General features: G+C 37.3%; 1 protein-coding gene across 2 annotated transcripts in view; it reads right to left on the bottom strand.

The window, feature by feature from the left end:
• Positions 1-9,012: 9,012 nt before the first annotated feature.
• Positions 9,013-24,389, bottom strand: part of CACNG3 (calcium voltage-gated channel auxiliary subunit gamma 3) — a 121,532-nt gene continuing 106,155 nt past the window's right edge. For both annotated transcript variants that reach the window (XM_031945587.1, XM_003761878.2), the window contains 3 exons: positions 20,525-20,608; positions 13,633-13,773; positions 9,013-10,118 (listed from right to left, as the gene is read on the bottom strand). In XM_031945587.1, the coding sequence (XP_031801447.1) occupies positions 9,607-10,118; positions 13,633-13,773; positions 20,525-20,608 (737 nt within the window). In that variant the 3' untranslated portion in view covers positions 9,013-9,606. The remainder of the gene's footprint in view (positions 10,119-13,632; positions 13,774-20,524; positions 20,609-24,389) is intronic.

Below are 24,389 nucleotides of genomic sequence, written 5' to 3'. Positions count from 1 at the left end.
CCTAACAGTGTTTTGCACATTTTTAGGGTGTTCAGAAATGTGATATCCCTGGTGTAAGGTTGATATAGGGAACTCCCAGTGTAAAATCTTCTATGCCACGGCAAATGAGTAACTCTTCTGCAACTTATAGTTTTAGAGAGTTTCCCTGTACCTACTTGATTCTTTTTTTTTAATAGCTTTTTATTTACAGGTTATATGCATGGGTAACTTTACAGCATTAACAATTGCCAAACCTCTTGTTCCAATTTTTCACCTCACCCCCCCCCCCTCCCCTAGATGGCAGGATGACCAGTAGATGTTAAATACATTAAAATATAAATTAGATACACAATAAGTATACATGACCAAAACGTTATTTTGCTGTACAAAAAGAATCAGACTCTGAAATATTGTACAATTAGCTTGTGAAGGAAATCAAAAATGCAGGTGGGCATAAATATAGGGATTGGGAATTCAATGTAATGGTTTTTAGTCATCTCCCAGAGTTCTTTTTCTGGGTATAGCTAGTTCAGTTCATTACTGCTCCATTAGAAATGATTTGGTTGATCTCGTTGCTGAGGATGGCCTGGTCCATCAGAACTGGTCATCATATAGTATTGTTGTTGAAGTATATAATGATCTCCCTGGTCCTGCTCATTTCACTCAGCATCAGTTCGTGTAAGTCTCTCCAGGCCTTTCTGAAATCATCCTGTTGGTCATTTCTTACAGAACAGTAATATTCCATAATATTCATATACCACAATTTATTCAGCCATTCTCCAACTGATGGACATCCATTCAATTTCCAGTTTCTAGCCACTACAAAAAGGGCTGCCACAAACATTCGTGCACATACAGGTCCCTTTCCCTTCTTTATAATCTCTTTGGGATATAAGCCCAGTAAGTAGTAACACTGCTGGATCAAAGGGTATGCACAGTTTGATAACTTTTTGAGCATAGTTCCAAACTACTCTCCAAAATGGTTGGATTCGTTCACAACTCCACGAACAATGCATCAATGTCCCAGTTTTCCCACATCCCCTCCAACAATCATCATTATTTTTTCCTGTCATTTTAGCTAATCTGACAGGTGTACCTACTTGATTCTTAAGGAATTTTTTTTATTGGATAGAATGAATAGTAGGATTTCTGAGCAAGAAGAAAGATCTTTTTTTATTAAAGCTTTTTATTTTCAAAACATATGCATGAATAATTTTTCAACATTGATCCTTGCATAGACTTGTGTTCCAAATTTTCCTCTCCTTCCCCAACCCCTTTCCCTAGATGGCAAATAATCTATGTTATAAATATTAAAATATGTCAGTTCCAATATATATAAACATATTTGTACAATTATCTTGCTGCACAAGAAAGATCAGATCAAAAAGGAAAGAAAATGAATAAGAAAACAAAATGCAAACTAACAACAAAAAGAGTGAGAATGCTATGTTATGATCCACACTCAGTTCCTGCAGTCCTCTCTGGGTGTAGATGGCTATCTTCATCATTGAAACTGGTCTCAATCATCTCATTGTTGGAAAGAGCTATGCCCAACAGAATTGATCATCTTATAATATTGTTGTTGCTATGTACAATGATGTCCTGATTCTGTTCATTTCACTTAGCATTAGTTCATGTAAGTCTCTCCAGGCAAGAGGAAAGGTCTTACTAAAGTTGGGTAGCATGAATTTTTAGTGAGCCAGTTTGCATGTCTCTACATCTTTCTTTAGCAGTGGTTTGAGAAAGATGGAATCTAGTTTGGCATTGACTGCTGATATTTTCTTGGAAGAAGATCAAGAGATTCAAAAAAGAATTTGGGGTGCTGGAGACATGAAGTATGAGAAGGAATTATGTGAAGCCAGGGAGGGTTTGGCTTCCTGAATAAAGTTCGGAGTGAACTATAATGACCAGGAATATTAAGAGACCATTATATGAATACAGATAAAATAACAGACCTCTTTGGTCTGAAAGAATGATGTCTGAAGATATAAGGGAAGTATAAAATATCATGAAAAGTGGGAGAAGAATGAATATAAAAGAGTTGGTACATTGAGAAAAGTCTTAGAAGGGATAGAAGAAGACTTAAGTTCTAGCAGACCTTACCATCCATACACTATGTGTGACCTTTCCTATTCTTGGGTACCAATAGACTCAATGAGTAACACACAAAGAGGTTTGGAGTAGATGAACTCAAGAGTTTCTTTCTATCACTAAAATTCTAAGACATGGTTTCTTCTCTGGGAATATTGGAGCCAGAGCCACTCTTTCAAGCTTGACTTGAAAGCAACAATTTTAGTATGAATAAAATAGTAAGTTATAAAATTTATCATTTCTAAGAAATGGTTCAGATTGAAAATAGAAATAGACTTAAGAAGTGTTTAGTCAATAATAAAACCATAAATATTTATAAAATGTCTAATCTATGCAAGGCAATATGATAAGTACTGTTCAGGTAAACGAATATATAATTTTATTCCCTATTTGGGAAAACTAAGGCTATTTGGGCCTGGTCCCTAACTTTGGATGTTGATATCAGGTAAGAGACCATAGGCTTCCTATTACAAATCCCTAGAAACCTCAATCAGATAGATCTTGATTTATAGCATTCATGGAATAGACCTAGCCTGTTTATATTTGTCTATATTATAAATGCTCTTACAAGATTTTAAGGAGGCAACTGTTTTATCTTCTCTCCTGAACCCCAGAACTAGCCCTCACTTAAGAATGATGGCTGAAAGTATAAGAAAAATATATAACATTATAGAAGTACCAGTATCTCCAATGTGAGGACTTATGAAACTTTTTTTTCAGGAGTCCTTATCTATTTTTGTTGTCTACCTAGTACCCAACTCTCACCCATGGCTCCATGAAGTTATAGCACAAGCAATAGCCATACATAGGAGTAGCTTCCTCCCTTTTCTTGCTGTCCTGAAGCTAATGGGGATCTATGTGGAAAAAACCTTTGAACATCTTCTTGTGCACCAAGGGAAAAAAGACAGGACACATCAGTAACTAACCATCAAGTCTGTATTGCTCCCTTAACCTTCTCTTTCTTTCTCCCCACCTCCTAAAAAGTACAATGAGATTTGAAGTATCCAAAACAACACTGAAGTGTCTGTCCAATGAAAATCTTAAGTCTTTTTTTCTTGAATGGAAGGTTTAATTTGAAAGTTTGTCTGTGAAAAGCATAAGTGAAGAAAGCTTCCTCAAGTAAAACCCTGAGCATTTGATGTAAAGTAAATATATTTCCCTCCACCTATGATTCAATGACATTTACTTTTTTGTTGTTCCTCAAACATAACACTCTATCTCCTGATTCAATGTTTTGTCACTGACAATCTCCTATATCTGAAATGTTCTCTCTCCTCACCTTCATTTCTTGGCTTCCCTGGCTTCCTTCATACTTCAGGTCAAATTCTATATTCTGCAAGAGGTTTTTCCCAGTCATTTCCTCTCCCTCTCAGTATACCAGTGCCTTCTCTCTGAGATTACTTTCTTAATTGTATGTTCAGTTATATTGTCTTCTTTCTTAGAATGTAGTCCCCTTAAGTTTGGGGCTATGTTTTTATGTCTCTTTGTATTCCAGTGTTTATCACAGTGTTCAGAACACAGTCTTGCTGTATTTAATTTTTGAAGAGGACCAGTGACATCCCAGAGTGATGACTTGTGCTTGAATCAGATTTAAGTGAGAGAGAATTGCACAAAGTTGTTAGTCTCACTCCTTCTTCCAGAATCTTCAAAGTCCAGTGACATGACAAAAGTCAAGATGAGTGGTGATGGCCTAGGTGTAGTGGATGTGCTTAGTGTCTTCAATGTCTGACCAAGCTCTAGGTGCTCCACAGCATCTATTTGAGCTGCCTGTATAGTTATTGGAATCCACTCATTCTGCCAGGGGAAGTCTTTTACATGTAAGGAGACATTCCCTTCTCCTTAATCAAACCCATCAATGGGTTTGAGGTCCATAACCTCAAAATGGTTTAACTCATATGCTGATATCTGGATATCATGCCTGGTATGATACTTGGGTATGGTTGTTGTATGCCATTACTGTTGTATGTGATTGTGTTGTTGTAAGGCATGTGATTCTGGGAACTACAAGAGAGAATTGAGTACCAGATAGATACCAAAAGTAGATGAGCAGCCCTGAAAAAAGGTCTGATAAACCCTCACACCAGAGATGCTAATTTCCTAGAATACCCTGCTCAGCACTCAGTAAATACTTATTAAATGTTTGTTGATGATGATAATGGAGACAGCAAAGAGAATCTGGTAAAGCTATTTCCCTTTGCCCAACTCACCATTCCCACCACACATACTCATATGGAAATCACAAGGACTAATCAGAGAAACTCTGATTAGTCCTATTCTTATATGTTCTTATCCTTATATGTCCATATAGTGGGAAAGGGTTGAAAAACCTACTTTAAGACTTCAAAAGATTTATGATTTCATCTGTGTGGTGATTCCCTTCCCTGATATAGTTTGCAACTCCTCTACTATCTTAGAGGATGGTTTTCATGAGTGTGTCCAAAAATATGGTAAAAAATTCATCATATGATAGTGAGCATTCTGTTGATGAACCTCTCTAAACTTAGCTTTGGTTGTATGCCCAATGACAGGCATAGAGTCCTTGGCTAGATTCATACTCAAAGCAATTCTAGCTTGGTAAGACTTAACTTCATTGTCCTGCTCAAATACTTTCAATAGCTCTCTATTGCTTATGGGGTAATTGCACTGTAGCTTGGCATTTAAGGTTGCCCCACTATCTGTTTTCATTTTATATTTCTAGACTTATTTTGCATTACCATCCTTCATGCATTTTCTATTCTATTCTACATTTTATATTTATATTCTATTCTATTGTTTTCCTGAGCTAAACATGCTCTTTTCTATTACCATACATTTGTACATGCCATTTTTCCATGCATAAAATGCAATTTCTTCTCATTTCTATCTTTTAGAAACCTCTTTTCCTCCAGGGTTCAGCTAAGGTGCCACTTTCTCCATGAAATCTTCCTTTCTTGATCTCCATTTTTTATTCCCTTAGCTAAATGCCTTCTCTTCTTCTTCAAATTTTCTGGCTTTCTCCTTTGTTCTGATCCCTCCCTCTTGTATTTTACTCAGCTGAGTATATTTCCATAAGGACATAAATTCAATGAGAACTATATATTTTTTTATGTTTATATCTCTAGTGTCTTTTGCACTGTTTTGTACATAGTAAACACTAAAGCTATTAAATGAATCGAATTGTTAGGACCTGCTAGAGCTCATACTCTATTGGCATACCCTTTGAGCTGCTAGCTTACTTCTATACTGTAATAAGCCAAATAAATGGCTTGGAATAGTATGGGGAATTAGAAGCAACTATAAGATTATATTACCATCAGCTTATGCTTCTTCTCTGAAAGCTTGTAAGTAGCCAGTAACAATCATACTCTGTGCCTGTGAATTGATCTGGCCTCCTGCCTCTGCTCACACAAGGCAAGTTATTGCTGAGACATTAATGTTGATACACAATTGCAGTGCTTATTTGTGAGTCTGTGTTTCCCTTGGAATCTGACCATTTGGATCTGAGTCCAGGGAATAGTATTTCATTTATATGCTTTCAAAAGAAGAAGGAATTCTTGATAGATGAACCTCTGGTGATCTTGTAACCAAACTTGGTAGCTAAATTTTGGAAGGGGAGTGAGTAGGTCACATATTAGGTTATTTCAACTCTTGCCTAAGAACATGGTTCTGAGGCCCTTTTTACCCTTTTTCTATAAGCACTACACCTGGAGGAGGAACAAATACCTGTATAGATAGTCCACAGCTGTAGTATTTCACCAACAAACTACCTGTTGACTGAAGGGGAAATTCTTCTATACTTAGGGAAAAATTCAGCCAGTCTTATTGTTATCCTGAGATATGATTTGAAGTTCAAGTTCCTAGCAACTCCTTTGGAGGAGAAGTTCATATGGTGCTGGGAAATCACTGGAGTAGGTAGGAATTTCTGCTTTTTACTCAAGTTCCATGCTCTGCTCTTGTTGGATAGGCAGATTTTTTTCTAAGAGGAAGATAAGAGAAATAGCTCCTTACTTTTTTCTCTCAGCAAGAATCTTGGAAAAGAAGTTTGTTAATGCAAGTCTTCATTTTGAGAATTAGGCCCTCAGAGAACTGAGATGATAGAACCATAGAATATAGAATATCACAATTGGAAGAGATCTTAAGATCATTGATTCTTTCACCACATTTCATAAATAGGGAAAATAGGATTCACAGAGGGGAAGTGACTTGGCCAATGAAACACTTTAGTTTGTGTTTGAGACAGATATCATATATCTGTTGACTGTAAACCTGTGAAATCCTTTTGTTAATTGTACATATAAGTGAACTGTTACTCCTAAGCATAGAGGATATGAGTTGGATGAATACTTTGTCCAAAGTGAGTTAATGTCAGAGCTGGTACTCAAATTCAGCTTTCTTGACTCTAAATCCAAAGATCTTTCTACAATACTGTATCTCATTATTGTGAAATTCTTGTTAAAAACATGGAAACTTTTAAATTTTCCCCCTTTTTGTTTAATTTAATTTGTGGCTGTTGGTAAAAGAATGGAATTTAATTTTGTCCCCATTGGTCTGGAGATAAGTTAGTCTTTTTCAGGTTCATGGCCAGACTATTGATTTGAGAGTTATTTGTTTGAGATTTTAATTCATTGTAAATGTAAATGTAGACTTGCTCTTTCTCATTTGCAAATTTTCTAAGACTGTTGTGAAGGCTAGGTGACAGGGTTTCATAAATGCCATTGAACACACACTTAGGAATATTGCACCTTCCTTCTCCTGGTGATGAATTCTTCAAAATGTCTTCAGCATTTTCAAATTGGAAGAGAGATTGAGTTTATGTTCAAAATAAATGGAAGAGAAAAGGTGAAGAGATGAGAGAGTAGACACCCAATTCAACTTAAAAGCTATTTATTAACTATATACTCTATCCAGAGCACTGTGTTAGAAATTAGGGGAGATGTAAGATTTAGTTAAAATACTTAAATCTACCTTCCAACCAAAGGTATGACAAATATAGAATCACAATAATATAAAATGGAAGAATGGAAGAGAGATACAAAATATATGACAACTGAAGAGAGAAAGATAATTTTCTGGGGGAGGGGGACTAATTAAAGAAGCATTTGAACTGGTTTTTGAAGAATAGATAGAATTTCAACAAGTGAAAATTAATGGGAAATATGGAAACAAAAGCAAGAAGACAGTGGCATTCCCCAAATATAACCTGACTACAATGAATGCAAATTTGATCCAGTGAAGATTGAATTATTTACCCAATAGCACAAAGTGATGGTGGCAGTGACACTAGAAAGGAGGGGATAGAATCAACAGTAGGACTTGGTGATATTTGGTATGAAATAAATGGTCAAATTGAGATAAGGGGGAGAGAAATGTTAGAGATAAAAATGAAGCTTTGGACATGAGTGAAAGTTAGATGACAGATATGTGGTCAAAAGAAGTAGGTTTGGACATAAAAGATAATAATGCTGAATTTTGGTCATGTTGACATTGACCATAGGAGGCTAGAGATTTGGGCTTAAATCTAGAGTTTAAGAGAAATAGATGAAATGAGAAATAGGGATCTGGACATTGGGCACATGTAGGTGATAGCCTCTGTCTTTTTTTCTTCAGGTAGGTTTATTGCCCTGCAAAGAAGGGATTCCTTTTGCCTACTGATTGACAATCATCTCATCTGTCTAGTATTCCACATCTTCCATAATCTGGTACTTACCTGCTCATTTGGCCTAATCTTTCAGGAACCCTCTATGCCTATCAAACTGAACTGTTTTGACATCCCTTTCCCTGTCCCTTCATGTGTTTACCTATGTTTTAGCAAACATGTGAAATATCATTTTCTTCTTTTCCCTATATATCTCTATTTAAATTTTACTTGTCCTTTGAATCCCAGATCAAATACCTTTTCCAAGTTTTCCATAATTCCTTTCCAAATACTACCTCTCCCATCAAAAATTTATTTTTCTTCCTTTGTAACCACAAAGTATTCTGTACCAACTCTATTTACTTCACAAATCATAGAATGTTAGAGATGGAAGGGTCATTAATGAATCCTAGCCCTAGTCTTTCCTTTCAGAAGAGGGGATGATGTATCCTAAATATCTTCAGAGTCAGGTCTGAAATCCAGATCTTCTGAATTCAGATGAGAGAGTAAATTGAAGAGATTGAAGACACATCATTATAGACAGAGTATGGGTTTGGGGTCAAGAAGACCTGATTTTTAAATCCACTGTAGACCTTTACTAGCTATACAATGTTGGATAAGTCACTAAACTTTTCTAAAATTCTGTCCCTTAATCTACATACATTAAAAACACTTACCTCAGATGAAATTAAACATGAAAATATTCTGTAAACCTTAAAGGGCTATGTAAATGTTAATTATTCATATTCTTTCCAATAGAAAATAAATATGTTGAGGATAGGAATTTGTTTTTATAGTAGTATCTCCTTGATATTTAAAATAGTGATTTGTTTGTCATATTTTTGCATTCTCATTCTGCAATTCTCTAAATTATATTATGTTTGTTTATGTGTTTTATTCCCCCAGCTACTACTAGACTATGCATTCCATAAGGACAAAGATTGTTTTACCTATATTTGGTATTTCTTCTCCTATGTCCCTTCCCTCTCTCCTACCCATATCTAACAGTGTTCTACATATAGTAAATATTGAAATAGATCTTTTTTGATTGATAGTGGACTATGAGCCTCATCATGGAAGGACTGTGTTCTCTTCATTTTTATTTCTTACCTTCAGGACCAAGGATAGAGGTCTATACATAGCAGTGGCTGAGAAAATGTTTGACACATGGAAAGGTTTATTGTTGAATAGAATGCCAGAGATCAATCAGGTTAAGCAGAATGTATTAAGTGAATGGTAGGAGTTCAGCTTCAGATTACCTTGTTCTCCAGCTCCAGAGAACAACTTGTTCAGCAAAGACAAGGAAGAAACAAAACAACTCCAGTTCATTCGGTTACAACAAGGCAACATTTTTAATAACACAAGCGCTCATGACATTAGCCGTGTCGGTGCTTGGACGTTCTTGATTTCTAGGCAATTTCTTGTAACATGTAACTATCAGGTTAATGATTCCCCCTAGGATGGGACTCCCGAGTCCCTGGATCTGCAGAGGCTCAGTGTGGATGGATGATAGGGATATACACCTATTCACATGATTGGTGGAGCCCTCACCCAATCCATTTGGGACTCCTCTAAGTCTTTTCTGATGGAGGAGGAGAGAAGGCCAAAATCTTTCTAGCCAATGAAGAAAGAGGAAGGAACATCTGGCACTGAGAGACCTGATTGGTCATGTAGGGCTGGCTTTCAGGCTGGGACCTCAGAAAGGGAAAATGTCTCAGAAAGGAGGGCTGAGGAAGAAAGACTGGGGGCAAGGAGGGAGGGCTGAGGCCCATTTGGTTTTATTCTTTATAAACAAGGGTTTCACTGGTAATACCATCACGGGGACTATGCCATGCAATCTGACAGACACCTCTGTACACTTCCCCCAAAGGCTGCACTGGGCATGGGAAAGACTGGGCAGAGGGCAGAGGGCCAAGGTCCACTCAGACAGGTGTGGTGCGCCTGTTGGCAGGGTTATTGTGCAGTGACTCCTTGAACTCTTTGGGAATGGAGTTGTGGAGCTGTAAAAACGTATGGTCTCGATCGGAGTTGAGGAGGGTCCCCATTGTGACCTTGGAGGGATCCCGGGAGAGGGTGAACATGGAGATGTCAGTGGAAGGGATGGTGTGGAAGCCTTTGCTGATAGGGGACAGGTCTCGGGAACAGGGTTCTGTGGACCGGGAGCTGGATCGCCTCCGGAACCTGTACCTGTAGGGTGGGAGGCGGGCAAAGGTGGATTTCTTCAGCAGCTCGGAATGTGACTTGGCACGGATCTGCCTGTGCTTCTCAATGTATATGTGCACAGCGATGACACCAACAATTTCTGCGATGATGAAAGATAAGGCCCCGAAATAAAAGGACCAGCCGTAGGAGTAACTTTTTTTGGAGTCACTTTGGCCAGGGTCTCCAGCATTTGCTGAGATATAAACTATAATCCCGATGATATTACTTAACCCTAAGAGAAGGAAACAGAAAAATGTATCTTTTTATAGGAAATAAAAGTATCCTTGCTAAACTTAACTATGAAACATTTATAATAAGTGTGTTGAGAGAACTGGAGACCTATGAATGGCTATTAGTAAATTATAAATGTTTCTGTAAATCCTTGTAAAGTCTGTCTCTTGGGAAGTACTGCAAATAACAGAAATAGAGAAAGTTAGATTTGGAAGAAAAGATAGAGCATAGAAGGTTAATTCAATTCAACAAAAATTTATTAAACATCTGTTATTTGCAAAATACTGCTTTATGCTTAAGATACAAAGAAAAAGTCCCCAGTCTTAAGGAACTTTCACTCTACTGAGCCAGTAGAATCTGAAGAATGGAGTTCATAGAGTATTATGACCTTGGAATAACATCCTAAACATTTTCCTGTAATGTGAGAAAATGTTGATGCTAGCAATATTTCTCCATTGAAAATATTGAATATAAAATTACGCATCTATCAAGACACTATTTCTTAGGCATGAAAATAAGTTTAGCTTTTTTTATTTGGCTCCCAAATTTCTCTAACCACCCTCTTTTTTTGGGTGGTGTCTTAGACCCCAAATTCCCTATGCCAGTATTTATGTGGATTTTTTTAAGCGGGAGGAGAAGATTATTTTCCAAATGTTCTATGGCCAAATTACTTTGGGAAATGTTGACTCAGAACACAAAAGCTAGAATACCCTACCTTAGAGATCAGCTAGACTTACCTCCTGTATTTTATTTTATACATATATTAAGAGAAGTTTATAGAGAAGTGACAGGTTTAATCACAGAGCTTAAGTGACTAAACCTGAACTTAAAGCCATGTCTTCCTGAATCAGAGTTCAATGAATTTCCTGTTTGTTCACATCAAGCTGTGTTCCAAAAGGTTCATATATAATGGCTCTGTGGAACTTGAAAGACATTTCTCTACAAAATTGACATTATACTAACTAATTGGGCTCTCTGGCTGGTCCCTACTTAATTTGTAAAAAAAAGTTGAATTCTATTTGTTTTGTGCCCTATGTCACACTTTCTTAGGGACAGTGTAGTTGGTGTACTAATTGGGGACAATAGGTGTACCCCTCTAGTCTTTTGGTGACATTGGAGGCAAGTAGTGTGTGTATGTGTGTGTGTGTGTTTGTGTGTGTGTCAGAAAGAGGGTGGAAGAAGGAGAGAGAGGAAGAGAAGAAGAGGGGAAAAGGGAAAGGGGAAGGAAAGAAAGTGAAGAAAGAGAGGGAAAGGAGAGAAGGGACAGGGGGAGAAGGGTGAGGGAAACACACACACACACACACACACACACACACACACACACACACAGAAACTCTCTTCAATCTACATATGAGAAAGAATTTCCTTTCTTGGTAAGAAAGATCCCCAGGTGTCATGAAATGAGGAACAAAGAGCAATTTTCCATTGTCTAGTAGGGGCTCCAGACTTGGACTCTCATACCTGTGCTTTTTATTAGTTGTTCATAAATTGAGTGTTCCTCAGGTTGCCCATAGATTGGAAAGATGATTGCATTTGGTGTTATAGCATTATCAATTTAGAGTGGGGGGAACAGAGGGCCTTCTCATTTTATAGCCTTTGCCACCAATTTTCTTGTGTGAACTACTAGTCCCTTCTTTTTGTTTCTCAGATTCCTTATTAGAAAAGTGAAGTATTTGGGTTAGGTAATCTCTAAAAGCCCTTCCAGGCTTGACAATCCTATGTTCTCTGGCCCTTTCTAGCCCTGGTATCATGTGAGTCTTAGCGTACTCTGTAGTCATGTGGCAAGGGAAGACTTTTTCAAAAGGAGGTGTACTAGGGAAAATGCTTCAAGTCTGGAGTCCAGGGCTTTGAGAAATGCAGAAGAAGCCAAAATGATCCCAAGGAACAAACAAAGTGTACTATTTCTTATATTGCTAAATGTTCCCCATGTGTTTGTTTAGTCTAAAGATGAAAGGTTTGGATTTTGGACTGACAGTACTTCAGTTGCTTACAGTCCTGGAAGAATTAATAGATAAAAATAGTGAGAATATCAATATAACTCAGGAGAATTGGTATGTCCTTAGATTGCTTTGGCATGTATAAGGTGATAGACTGTTAGAAGTAGAAGGAACTTTGGAACATAGAGCACAGAATTGTACATCTGGAAGGGACATTAGAGATCCAACTTCCTCATTTTTCTAATAAGTCACCTGAGATTCAAGAGAGAAAGTGACTTGGTACCATATACTTGAATCCCCTCATGACAAAACTGAGGATAGAAGAGTAAGTGACTTGTATCACATCATACAATTAGTCAAAACAAGGTCAAGAATATGGGTCATTTGACTCCTGGCTCTTTTATTGCCATATTGGAGTAATGATAGTAGCTCATTTTCTCATTATTTTGTGTATTATGACTATGGTGACCCAATATAAGGGACCCCAAAACCCTCAGATTCTACTCCTTCTTTCTCTAAAACTCTTCAGTATCAGTAAGGTGACTATATTGTCATATCTTAGTATAATGTTTTTTAAACTGATAAAAACAGTGCCTAGCCTTTAGCCTAAGGCCACATTCAAACTCACAGTTTGAGTTTATCTTGCCTTCTGAGTGCCCTCTTGCTCTATCACTGCTATTTTAGCTTAGAATATGGTTTCCTTCTTAATATGCTGTGGAGGCTATTGTGTTTGTGTTAAATCCTCTAAAGATTTATGCATTGGAGTGGGTGCAGAACAATGGTTAATCAACTAAGGAGTCACATTCTAAGAAGTGTATGATCTAAGCTTATAGCAAGAGATGATTTCCCACTAATATTTACCTCAAGAATAATTGAGCTTCTTTCCTTTTGTCTCCCTCTTTTTCCTTTGTCTCCCTTGGTCTTCTTTGTGCATCTCTTTTTTCAGCTTTCCCTTTGTTGCTCTTTTTCTTCTCTTTTTCCCCTTTTTTCTCTATCTCCTATCTTTCCTTTCTCCTTACCCATCCTTTTTACCTTTTGGATCTAACTCTTTAATTCCCTCTTACTGATCCTTTAGCTGAAAGTCCATGTGTGTGCATGTGTGTGTGTATATGTGTGTGCCTGCTTACAATGTGTGTATAGGTTATATTTGACAAATGAGTTGAATGTTTTATGTGTCTTTCTGAGAAGAAAATGACACTAAATTAGGTAGTTTTCCATAGGAAGCTTTCAATTTTTCCCTTATGAAACTTGGTTCTTCTTAGGAAATAAAAGGCTCCCCACACTACCCTAGAAGGATGATTCACGGAGACTTCAAGCTGATAAGGACAATGACTATCTTATCCAATTCCTTCACTTTATAGAAGAGGAAACTGAGTTTTAAAGAGGTTAAATAGCTTTCCTAAGGTTGTGTGGTTAGTATCACAGCTGGAATTTGAGCATAGGACTTATGAATCCATCTGTCATATTGCTCTGCTTTCCAGCAGAGTCTATGTTTTAGTGAGTGAGCTTTACTGGTTGTGACTGAGGTCCCCCTGGTAAATGAGGAGGTTTCCCAACTCCTCCAGTGCTAGAACTTACCTGCAGATACAAAAAAGATGCCTGCGCTGAGAATGACATTGTGCCTACTTTTGTAGAACTCGCTTGCTGCCACACAGAGGCCCCCAAAGAATAGCAGTCCCACACTGAGGATAGGAAAGACACTGGATGCTCTCACAGCCCCTGTGTATGTGGAGGAAACAGTAGAGGATCAGAGAAGGCTGTATCGAGCAATTGAAAGGGTTCAGGATTCAAGATCACATAATCTTATTGGAAACTCCAATTTATGTAAACTGAAGACCATTTATTAAGTATCTATTATTTACAGAGGCTCTGAGGAATGTAAAGATCATAAGATTAAAATTTTAATACTTCACAGTTCTATATAAGGCTTTAAAATTTTTAAAAAGCACCTTCCTGGAAATAACCTTGTACATCAGGGGTTACAAGTATTTTCTTTTATATGTTTTGCTTTATATTTGTCTCAGTCTTTTGATTTCATGGGTATAGGGAGCTGTCTATGAGGGACTTTCTTTGTAAAACAGATTAGTACCTTTTCAGTAAATTTAAGTCAACAAGCATATTTATTAAGTGCCTATAATATTCCAGGTTCTGTGCTAAGCATTGGGTATACAAAAACCATTCCTACCCTTAAAGATCTCATGGTCCAGTGGAGGAAGCAATATTCAGACACTTATGTACAGACAAGTTCTATACAGGATAAATTGGAGATTATTGACAGAGGGAAAAAACTAGTATTAAGGGAGATCAGGAAAAGCTTCTTGCTGAAGGTGGGATTTTAGCTGCACCTTGAAGGAAGTCAGGAAGCAGAAATGAGGAGAGATAGAATCCTAGTCTTAGAGGGTTACCTAGAAGGTTGAGAGATTGAGTATTTGCTTAGAGTTGTACAGCTAGTAATAATAATAATAACTACATTTAGACAGTGCTTTTAATTTTGCAAAAGACTTTTCATATATTATCTCATTGGATCATACCAAATCTGTGAAGTAGACGCTATTACTATGTCTACTTTACAAATAAGGAAATTGAGACACAAAGAGTAACTGAGGCAAGATCCAAACTCAGGTCTTCCTGATTTTAAATAAATCCATAGCTACTACATCACTTAGCTAGTCCTTGCCTCTTGCAGGATATGATACTGAATGAGTCCAGTTCAAACTGTAAAATGGTTGCATTTATTAACCATTCAACATTAGTATCCTTTTCCACATTGGAGGTGAGATTTGGACCCTCCAATCTTTTGATTCCCAGGATAGTTCTCTGCTTACTGTAACTAAGATGTTCCTGACTCCAAGCCACACTCTTATCTACTATACTATGTAGCTGCCCCAGTAATACCTATATGTGACTTATCTGCATATTCAAGGTTAAAATTTATTGGAAGGAGAGAGTAGCATTCTATAGAATTTCAGATTTGGAAGGGACCTCTTCAGTCTAACTCCTGCTGGAGTGGGAATCTGCTCTGTTGAACATCTAAGTTTATACAAATCAGCTCTAGTTATTGGTTTGGTTGTATTTTTGGAGATTAAGAAGGAGAAAAATCTCTCTGGTTTCTTGATCCTTTGGTCTCTTTTAATATTTCCAGGTTCTTATTCCTTTGCGTCTTTTCTTGTGTTTCTAACCCCTCCAGGGGAAGACTGCCTTTGTTTGAACAAATAAATCTCTTTGGAAAAATCTGTAGAAATATTTGTTTTACCTCAGAGATTCATGCTGACCAACCTGTGCTGTCCAAAAGAAATCAAAGAATTTCTTGGTAGGAGGGGCCCTGGAAAAGCTATCTAGTTAATTCTTCTGTCTTCAGACTAAACTTTGCTTCTCTAAATTATGCTCTCCCCTCTTATTTTTCTATTTAAAAATTATTTATTTATTACTAACAATGAAACTGCATTGAGTTAAAGAGAAGCCAAATTTTGTTCATTACTAAAGAAAAGACTTTCATCAGAGCTGCCCAATAATTAAGCACGCTGATTGATTAGATAGTGAATTCTTCAGTAGTAAATATCTTCAAGTAGAAGTTGGACGATCTTGTTGGGGATGTTGCCAGAGGTATGTTATCAGATTTGAGTTGGGTAAGATGATCTCTGAGATCCCTTTTGAGTTGCTTATTCTGAATGTTAAACTCTGTGCTGGGCACAATGGAATAAGTGTAAAAAAACACAAGCAAGAATTAGAGATGCAGTCTTTCACTCAAGAAAGTTCTTCACTCTACTTTGGTATATGTAATTTCTTTCTTCTTCCTTTTCTTCCTTCCCACACAATAACTATGCAAGCACTGAGGGGACATAGAGTGAAAGAATGATGGAAATTGAAAAGGATTAATCAGGGAAGGTGTCCTGGAGTTTTGAATTAGCCATTTTCCTGTTGATTAGGGGGATCTTTTTTGGATGTCTTGACTGAGTGCCAAAGAAATGATTGATTCCCAAAATGTTTGATCCAATTTGGTCTCTCAGACAGCTCACATCTGGTTATTTAGACTGTTTCAGGAACTGAATTGGATTGACTGTTTGGTGCTTAGCCAGTAGGATGAAAAGTCTCAATTGGCTCCAGAATGAGCAATTCAGCACAGCACTGGGGATATGGATTCATCTCCTCTTCCTTTCATTAGCTCTATGGCTTTTACCATCCAGGGATTTCTGGGGACAGTGGAGTCATGCCCCCTAACTACTTTTAGGACCCCTTTAATAATAAGTGTCTGGCACAGGGTCCTGATGTGGTCAAAAACACTTGATATGTGTCTCATTAACCATGCAGTACAGCTAGCTCAATATCCTAGGGGCCTTCTGGCTGTGTCTAGTGGTGATTCTCAAAAATATACCCAGCAAGATTAAGGAGGAAATGTGATATAATTGAAAGTATTAAATAATGGGTGTCAAGACACTTCAAATCTGACCCTTGTTTTGCCAGTAACTCATTTCTTAACATTTGGTAATTCACTTAATCCCTCCATACCCAAGTTTCCTCATTTGTAGAGTGAGAGGCGAAGACAAAATCATGTTATCTAGAAGTAGGAAATATGGTGGATTGGAAGGAATATGAAGACTAGAGGTCATTTGAACTAGGGTTTCTTCACTTGGCCTCTACAATTTTCAGGGCCCCAGGAAATTAAGATGTGGGGAAAATTGCATCCTTATTTTTACAACTGAAATTTAGCATCTCTTTTAGTTATAAATATAGGCAATGAGCATTGTTTTCAGGAGGGGAACACAGGTTTCAGCAGACTATCCAAAGCATTTGTGACACAGAAGAGGTTAAGAACTCTTCAGCTAGATTAAACTCTACCTGAGAAATTTCCTCCATAGTATCCTTCACAAGTAGTCACTGAGTCTCTTATTGAAGACATCCAAGAATGAAGAAAATGCTTTTCAACAGCATAAACTGGAAGGGAGTTTTCCTTCCCATAAAATCCAAATCTGCCTCCTTTTAACTTCTACTCATTGCTTGTAGTTCCTTTCCTCTGGGTCCAAACAGGATGAGTTGAGAAGTTCTAATACACGACAGAACTTCAAATAACTAGATGGTTATCAGACCTTACTCTTCTTTGAAGAAAATATTCCTAATTTCCTTAACCGATCTTTTTATAATACATAATTCTGTGCCTTGAGTACTCTATCTACTCTGCCATCTAGCTGCTCTCTTCTCCCCTTTAAATTCTTAAAGTTATATAGTCCATGTCCTAAGGCTCCTTTCAGCTCTAAGACTCTTCTAGGGCCTGAAGTCTGAAAATTCTATGATTCTATTAAAATGTAAATTGTAATTAACTTTAATTTAAAAAGAAATACAGAATGTACTTTGGCAGCATGTCATCTCTCAAGACAGATAAATGAATAAAATAAAATGAATAAAAATAAGACAGCATACAACTCCAACCAGGGCTGATCTGACCCTGCATGTTAACATGGCTCATGTCCAAACAGTGGGGATTTGGGGCTGCAGAGTTTGGGGAAGGGTTAGTTTTGGGTATTCTGATCCTGCTTCCTGTTTACGTTCCAACAGATTGCCAGGCATTGTAGGTGTATTTATTAGCTTCTCCAGTCTGTGTTTCTTTTCTTTTCTTCCTGATCAGAGAAATCTCAATAGTTATTTAAAAAATTATGGAAAAAGGCAGTATGGAAAGAAAGAATTCTAAACTAGTTAATTTCTTGGGTATCTTTCACCCCTAGATTTACAATTGTATGACTATATTTGGGGTCTTCTTCTATCTCTGTCATTGATTAATGGCACAACCTTTTATGCAAGTCATTTGCTTGTCTCAATCACAATTTTTTTTCAATTTTAGAAAATGAGTATAATCCTATCTGAGCCTAGGAGCCCAAATGAAATAACAAATGTAGAAAGTGCTTTAAAAATAACAACTTCTTATATAAATGTTTGGGGCTTTTATAATAAAATTGTTGAATGTGGTTCACAAGTTTCTCAGTCCAATGCCCTTGCTGTGCCATATGCATATCCTACTCTAGAATCACAGACTATCAGAATGATAAGGGATCTCACAGGAACTCTTAACTTTCTTTCTTCTGTGATTTATACTTTTATTAAATTAGAGGATCATATATTTAGAGCTAGAAAAGATCTTGGAGGCTTTCTCCTACAATCCTAATTTTGCAGATAAAGAAACTGCGGTCTACGGAAGTGAAATTTCTTACCCAAAAGTCACAGAGATAGTAAATGACAGAGCTAAGATTCAAATGTGGATCCTCTGGCTGAACTAAACTGCTTTGTGTTACCTCTAAGTAGCCTCTAAGGTCACGTGAACTCTCTTGGCCACTGTGTCACACTGTTAAGTCACCTAAGGCTTGTTGTTAAAACACTCAGAGCTGTTAACAAGAACTAGGGGACCAGATGTTTTCTCAGGCTCCTTTAATTGGACTTGCTATGGTTCCTGCTTTGAAAATGAGGGTGAAGGGTAATTAATTCCACGATCTACTCTTTTGCTATAACTATTGTCTTCAATTTCAATTACTCAGGTTTGAGTCCTTATTAAACTATTAAAAAAATCACACACCTATTTACCACTCCTGTGATCATCTAATTCTGGTGATTAAAAATGAAAGGAACAGATTTTGAGGAAATCTACAGTAATTGATGAAGTCAAGAAACAATTACCTGTTTTGATTTTGCTCTCTGAAGCCAAGAGAAGGGAAAGGAAATGAACTTGGAGAATCGGAAGAGACAGTTCAGCAGGCTCACTGGCACCTATTGGGTTGTGAGAGTTAAGTTGTCTACTGGAGAGAGCTGGGGAAGCCCCTTGAGCTGCATAATGATCTGAGACCAGCTGTATATGAAGCAGAAGTTCTAGACTACGTGAATTGAATGGCACCAAGTCAAAGAAGGCCATAGCATCTTCCTAGTCATAGAACATATTGTGAGAGAGATAAGGAGCATCTTAGAACTTTTTAACATAGGATATTAGAGGTAGAAGGGAACTTGGATCCCTTAATTTAAAGAAGAAACTGAGACTCAGAAAAAGGATATGATTGGGAATTATGTGTTTGGAATGAGAACTTAGATCTCTTGATTCCCAGCACAGGGCTCTTTCTGGGCCTGTTTTAGTCAGATTTTCTGCAGGGGAATATTTATTCAAAGAAAATAGAAGCACCATTTACCAGTGGAACATCCCTTGTCTCTTAATTTCATATTTGATGGGCAGAAAGACTATGTTATAAACCAGTTTATTTCTTGGCAAAACTACAATAAAAGCAAAGCTTTATAACACAATATAGACTGATATAGATTATTTATATAGACTACTGAATACTCAGAAAACTGCTTTGTCACTGACTTACTTTGTAATCTTAGGAAAATAATTTTTTTCTTTTTTTTATTATTATAGTAACTTTTTATGGACAGAATCCATGCCAGAGTAATTTTTTAAACAACATTATCCCTTGCACTCACTTCTATTCCAATTTTTCCCTCCCACCCTCCGCCCCCTCCCCTAGATGGCAAGCAGTCCTATATATGTTGAATATGTCCTAGTATATCCTAGATACAATGTATGTGGGCAGATCCAAACAGTTTTCTTGTTGCACAGGGAGAATTGGATTCAGAAGGTAGAAATAACCCGGGAAGAAAAACAAAAATGCAAACAGTTTACATTCATTTCCCAGTGTTTTTTCTTTGGGTGTAGCTGCTTCTGTCTATCACTGATCAATTGAAACTGAATTATGTCTCTTTGTCAAAGAAATCCACTTCCATCAGAATACATCCTCATATGGTATCGTTGTTGATGTATATAATGATCTCTTGGTTCTGCTCATTTCACTTAGCATCAGTTCATGTAAGTCTCTCCAAGCCTCTGTATTCATCCTGCTGGTCATTTCTTACAGAACAATAATATTCCATAACATTCATATACCACAATTTACCCAACCATTCTCCAATTGATGGGCATCCATTCATTGGGAAAATAATTTCTTTCAGCCTCAGTTTTCTTATCTGAAAAATGGGTAGATAATCTAATAGATAATCTAAGATTTCTTCCATTTCTAATATTTTAAGATCACTTCTATCTTCAACATTGTGTATTTGATATCTGAAGGATTCTGCCAGTCCTAATAGACTATGTTTTATGTTTAAGGGCAAATATATGATGATTAAAGGTCATTTTAACCTTTCTTTTTAGGTCATGGGGTGTTGATTTAAAGCTGCAGGTCATTTGGGTGATTATTTTATGAATAAGGAGCCTGAAGCCCAGAAAGGTTACACAGAAAGTTAAGAGAGGAGTAAAGATTTGAACTCAGGTCCTCTGACTACAAATTCAGCCCTCTTTCTCCTATCACTAACTATTTCTGTTCCAAACACTCAAACTTTGGAATGAGGACTGTAGTAGTATCCTTAGCATTGTGTACCCAGAGACAGATCGCCATCTTTCTTTCCCACTCCCTAGGAAAAAGAGGAGAGTAGAGAGACTTACTTAGCAGATACTCAGCTGTATCTTGTTCATAGTCTGCATCTTCAGGAAAATGGTCAATTTTCTTACATACCCCTCGGAAAGCACCTGTGAAAACAAATTTGAGTTGAAGTCCCCAGAGAACTCAGCCTTGAAGATCTGTCCTTGAAGATGGATGGAGAAAGAGTGAGAGAAGAAACCAGGCAAATTTCCTAGAAACAAACATCTATAATCAAAAGATTATAATCTTTAGATAATAATCATGTTAGCTATTGGCAGTTGACAAAGGGCCTTCTTCACAACAACCCTGTGATGCAATGCAAATACTTTGTATAAGCTAATTGCAACAGCCAGATAGTATTATTCCCATTTTAAAGATGGAGAAATTGAGGCTCAGAAAAGGGAATGAGATAGCCCATGATCACACAGCTAGTTCTCCTAAGCCAAATCCGGTGTTCTTTCCACCAAAGCGGTAGGGATTCCATGAGGAAATGTCAATTATGTTATATATTTCCTTTGAAAATATTAAATGGGAAACTATATATCAAAGACTTATCTTGCATGGTAGAATGAAAACTTCATTCGTTCCAAATTTCCTTTACATTATTTTCCTTCTTTATCCCAGAGATATTCCATCCTCTCAGGGATTGTGGATCAATGTTGTAGGATTTTGTTAATATATTTCATGATCAAATATGTTTTGTATGGAAAAAATTGAGTGTGAAACACTGCAATTGCTGGATGCTAGTCTTCATTTTTTCCTCTGTTGTCCATTTGGTTGTTTTGGGGGCCTTTTGTGAGACCAATGCAGGGGGATGGATGGGATCAGGGGAAAAAGGTATAAGTATCTTCCTATCTCAGAGTTCAGCAGGCCTCAAACAGAAGTTATTTACCTTAACTGAGGGAAACTCATCTGGAGTATCAAGAATTGTAGAAAACTAAGAGGCAGTTGAGGGCAGATTAGAATGGTCAATAGAAATTGGGGACATATTACTTGAAAGGACATGGTGCTGAGGACTTTCATCCAAGTACCTAGGCATCCAGAAATTTGCTGATGATAGCTTAAATTAGTCTATAAATCTGTATATGTGAGGATTTAAACAGCAAGCAATGTGGAGGGGAAAAGGCAGAATTAAATTGGGAAAGAATAGTTAAGGGACCCGGATTTTTCCTGTACTCTCTGATGATTAAATTCATGACCTTCTCTGGGTCTCTTTTCTCTTTTTAAAATGGGGGTTGAACAAGAATGTTGATCTTTTATATCCCTTTCAGTTTTGACAACCTGAGTTCTTAAATAACAGCATACACACATATACATATATCCACATACATATATATATATATATATATATTCATATATATACACATACATATATATATGGATCTATATGTAAAATATATCTAACATAATATATAATTACATAATATATATAATTCCCATAACATATAGTATATAACTACATAGCATATATAATATACTGATGTCCTTAGCAAGCCTCTGAGGCAGGACAGTCAGTAAACATTTATTAGGCACTTTCTACAAGCCAGGAACTGTTCCAAGCACTGGAGATATAAAGAAAGATAAAAGATAGCCCTCTTGTTCTTAAGGAGTTCACAGCATAATGGGGAAGACAATATGCAAACAATTATGTGAAGACATGCCATATACAGGATAAATTGGAAATGATCAATAGAGGGTAGGCCCTAGAATTAAAGGGGGGGATCAAAAAAGTCTTCTTAAAGCAAATGGGATTTGAAGGAAGTCAGAAAACCAGGAGATGGAGATGAGGAGAGAGGCATGGGGGGAAACCAGTGAAAATTCCTAACCAGGATTAGGAATCTTACTTGAGAAACAGCAGGGAGGCCAGTGTCACTGGGTTGCAAAGTACATAGGAAGGATAAGGGGTGTAATAATATATGAAGAAGAATGGAAAGATAAGAAAAATGGGTTATAAAGGATTTTGCTTGCCAAACAGAGGGTTTTATATTTGATACTGGAAATGATGGGAAGGCCCTAGAGTTTATTGAGTTGAAGGGCAGAGCAGAGTGGGATATGTGTGTGTGTGTGTGTGTGTGTGTGTGTAAAGAGATAGAGAGATGGAATGAGGGAGAGAGAGAGTGAAGGAAGGAGGGAGGAAAGGAAGGAGGAAGGGAAAGAAGGAAGGAATGATAAAGAGGGAGGGAGGAAGAAGGGGAAGAAGAGGGAGGGAAAGAGGGAGAGGAAGGAGGGAAAGGGGGAAGGAAGGGGAGAGGGAGAGACAGGGTCAGACCTGCATGTGCCTTTAGGAAGATGAATTTGACATTTGAGTGGAGGATGGACTGGAAAGGGGACAGTTTTGTGGCAGGCAGACCCACCAGCAAGTAGGATAAATATTGTCATTCCTCTTTTGCAAAATAGGAAAGTGAGTGTCAGAGTGATGAAATAATTTAAGTGGTAAATAGAGCCTGCCCTTGAACACAGGCCTTCTTGGTCCACTACTCTTTCAACTGTATATAACAGTGCCTGCAATTGTAACCCTAAATACCTTCACCTAGCCTCTTATATGTGTAATCTATTTTATAAGTTCCCTGCAAGATTTGACATTATACATTCACACACTTACATCTTATAGATGTAAAGGCAGAATAGACCTTAGAAGATATCTAGTACAACTCACTTGTTTTAAAAAATGGGGAAACCAAAGATGAGGGTGGTAAAAGCAGAGTTAGTCTCTTTCTGTATTTTCAGGTCTGTACAGATAAGTCTTATCTGGATTTCTGTTTCCCAGACCTAGTACTCTCTCCTCTTGAGCTTAGGATTCAGTACTACAATTATTTCTCCACCCTCCAACAAACTAATCTTAACACACACACACACACACACACACACACACACACACACACAGTCAGTATCAGGTACAGTTGTATATATTGCATTTGGTTCCTATTCGGATTTCACTGTAGTTCTATGCAAAAATAGAATAAGGAGCTGCCTACATGTTGTGTAGGGGTTTATTCCATTATGGAAAAGCCTTTAGTTTAAATTCTGCCTCAGATATTTACTAGTTATGTAACTTTGGGACTCAGTTTCTCTCCTATAAAACATAGATTCATTTATCTTTAAGGTCCTTTCCAGTTCTAAATCAATGATCCAGTAAATAGGTATGGATCAGAGAGAATTTCCTGTTAGATGGAGACTCTTGGTACTCAGTAAGGTTTTGAATATTTGGGATGGGACCAAAAGGCAGCAAGAAACACAATCAGGAAAAGAGTAATAGAAAGATGGATGGATGCATACTGCTTTATTGAAGACCAGTTTTGTCTCCTTCACAACATTCTGCAAGGCATACCTGTTCCATTTTCTCACTTCTCCTGAAAGTTTAGAACTGAAAGGGACATCATCAGATCAGAAAATAGAGTGTCATGTCTGAAAGGAACCTTGGAATAGAATATCAGAGTGGGAAGGGACCTGGAAACATAGAATGTCAAAGCTGGATGAGTTCTTTGAATGTAGAATCATCAAATATCAAGGCCTTGGAATAGTCTTAGATCATAGAATGTTGAATCTGGATGGATTCTTAGAACATAGAATCATGGAATATCAGAGTCAGAAGGTCCCTTAGAACATAGAATGTCCAAGATGGAATTTCTTTAGAATACTGAGTGTCAGAGCTGTAAGGCACCTCAGAACATAAACTGTCAGAACTGGAAATACCTTAGAACACTGACTATTAGAGCTGGAGGTACCTTAGAACATAGAATGTCAGAGCTGGAAGTACTTAGAATACTGAGTGTCAAAGCTGGAAGGCACCTCAGAACATAGACTGTCAAAACAGGAAATACCTTAGAACATTGACTGTCAGAGCTGGAGGTATCTTAGAACATAGAATGTCAGAGTTGGAAGGATTTT

This window comes from Sarcophilus harrisii, chromosome 1 (genome assembly GCF_902635505.1).
Source record: "Sarcophilus harrisii chromosome 1, mSarHar1.11, whole genome shotgun sequence".
NCBI lineage: Eukaryota > Metazoa > Chordata > Mammalia > Dasyuromorphia > Dasyuridae > Sarcophilus > Sarcophilus harrisii.
Note: the sequence above shows the minus strand (reverse complement) of the source record. Positions and strands in the feature narration are given on the sequence as shown.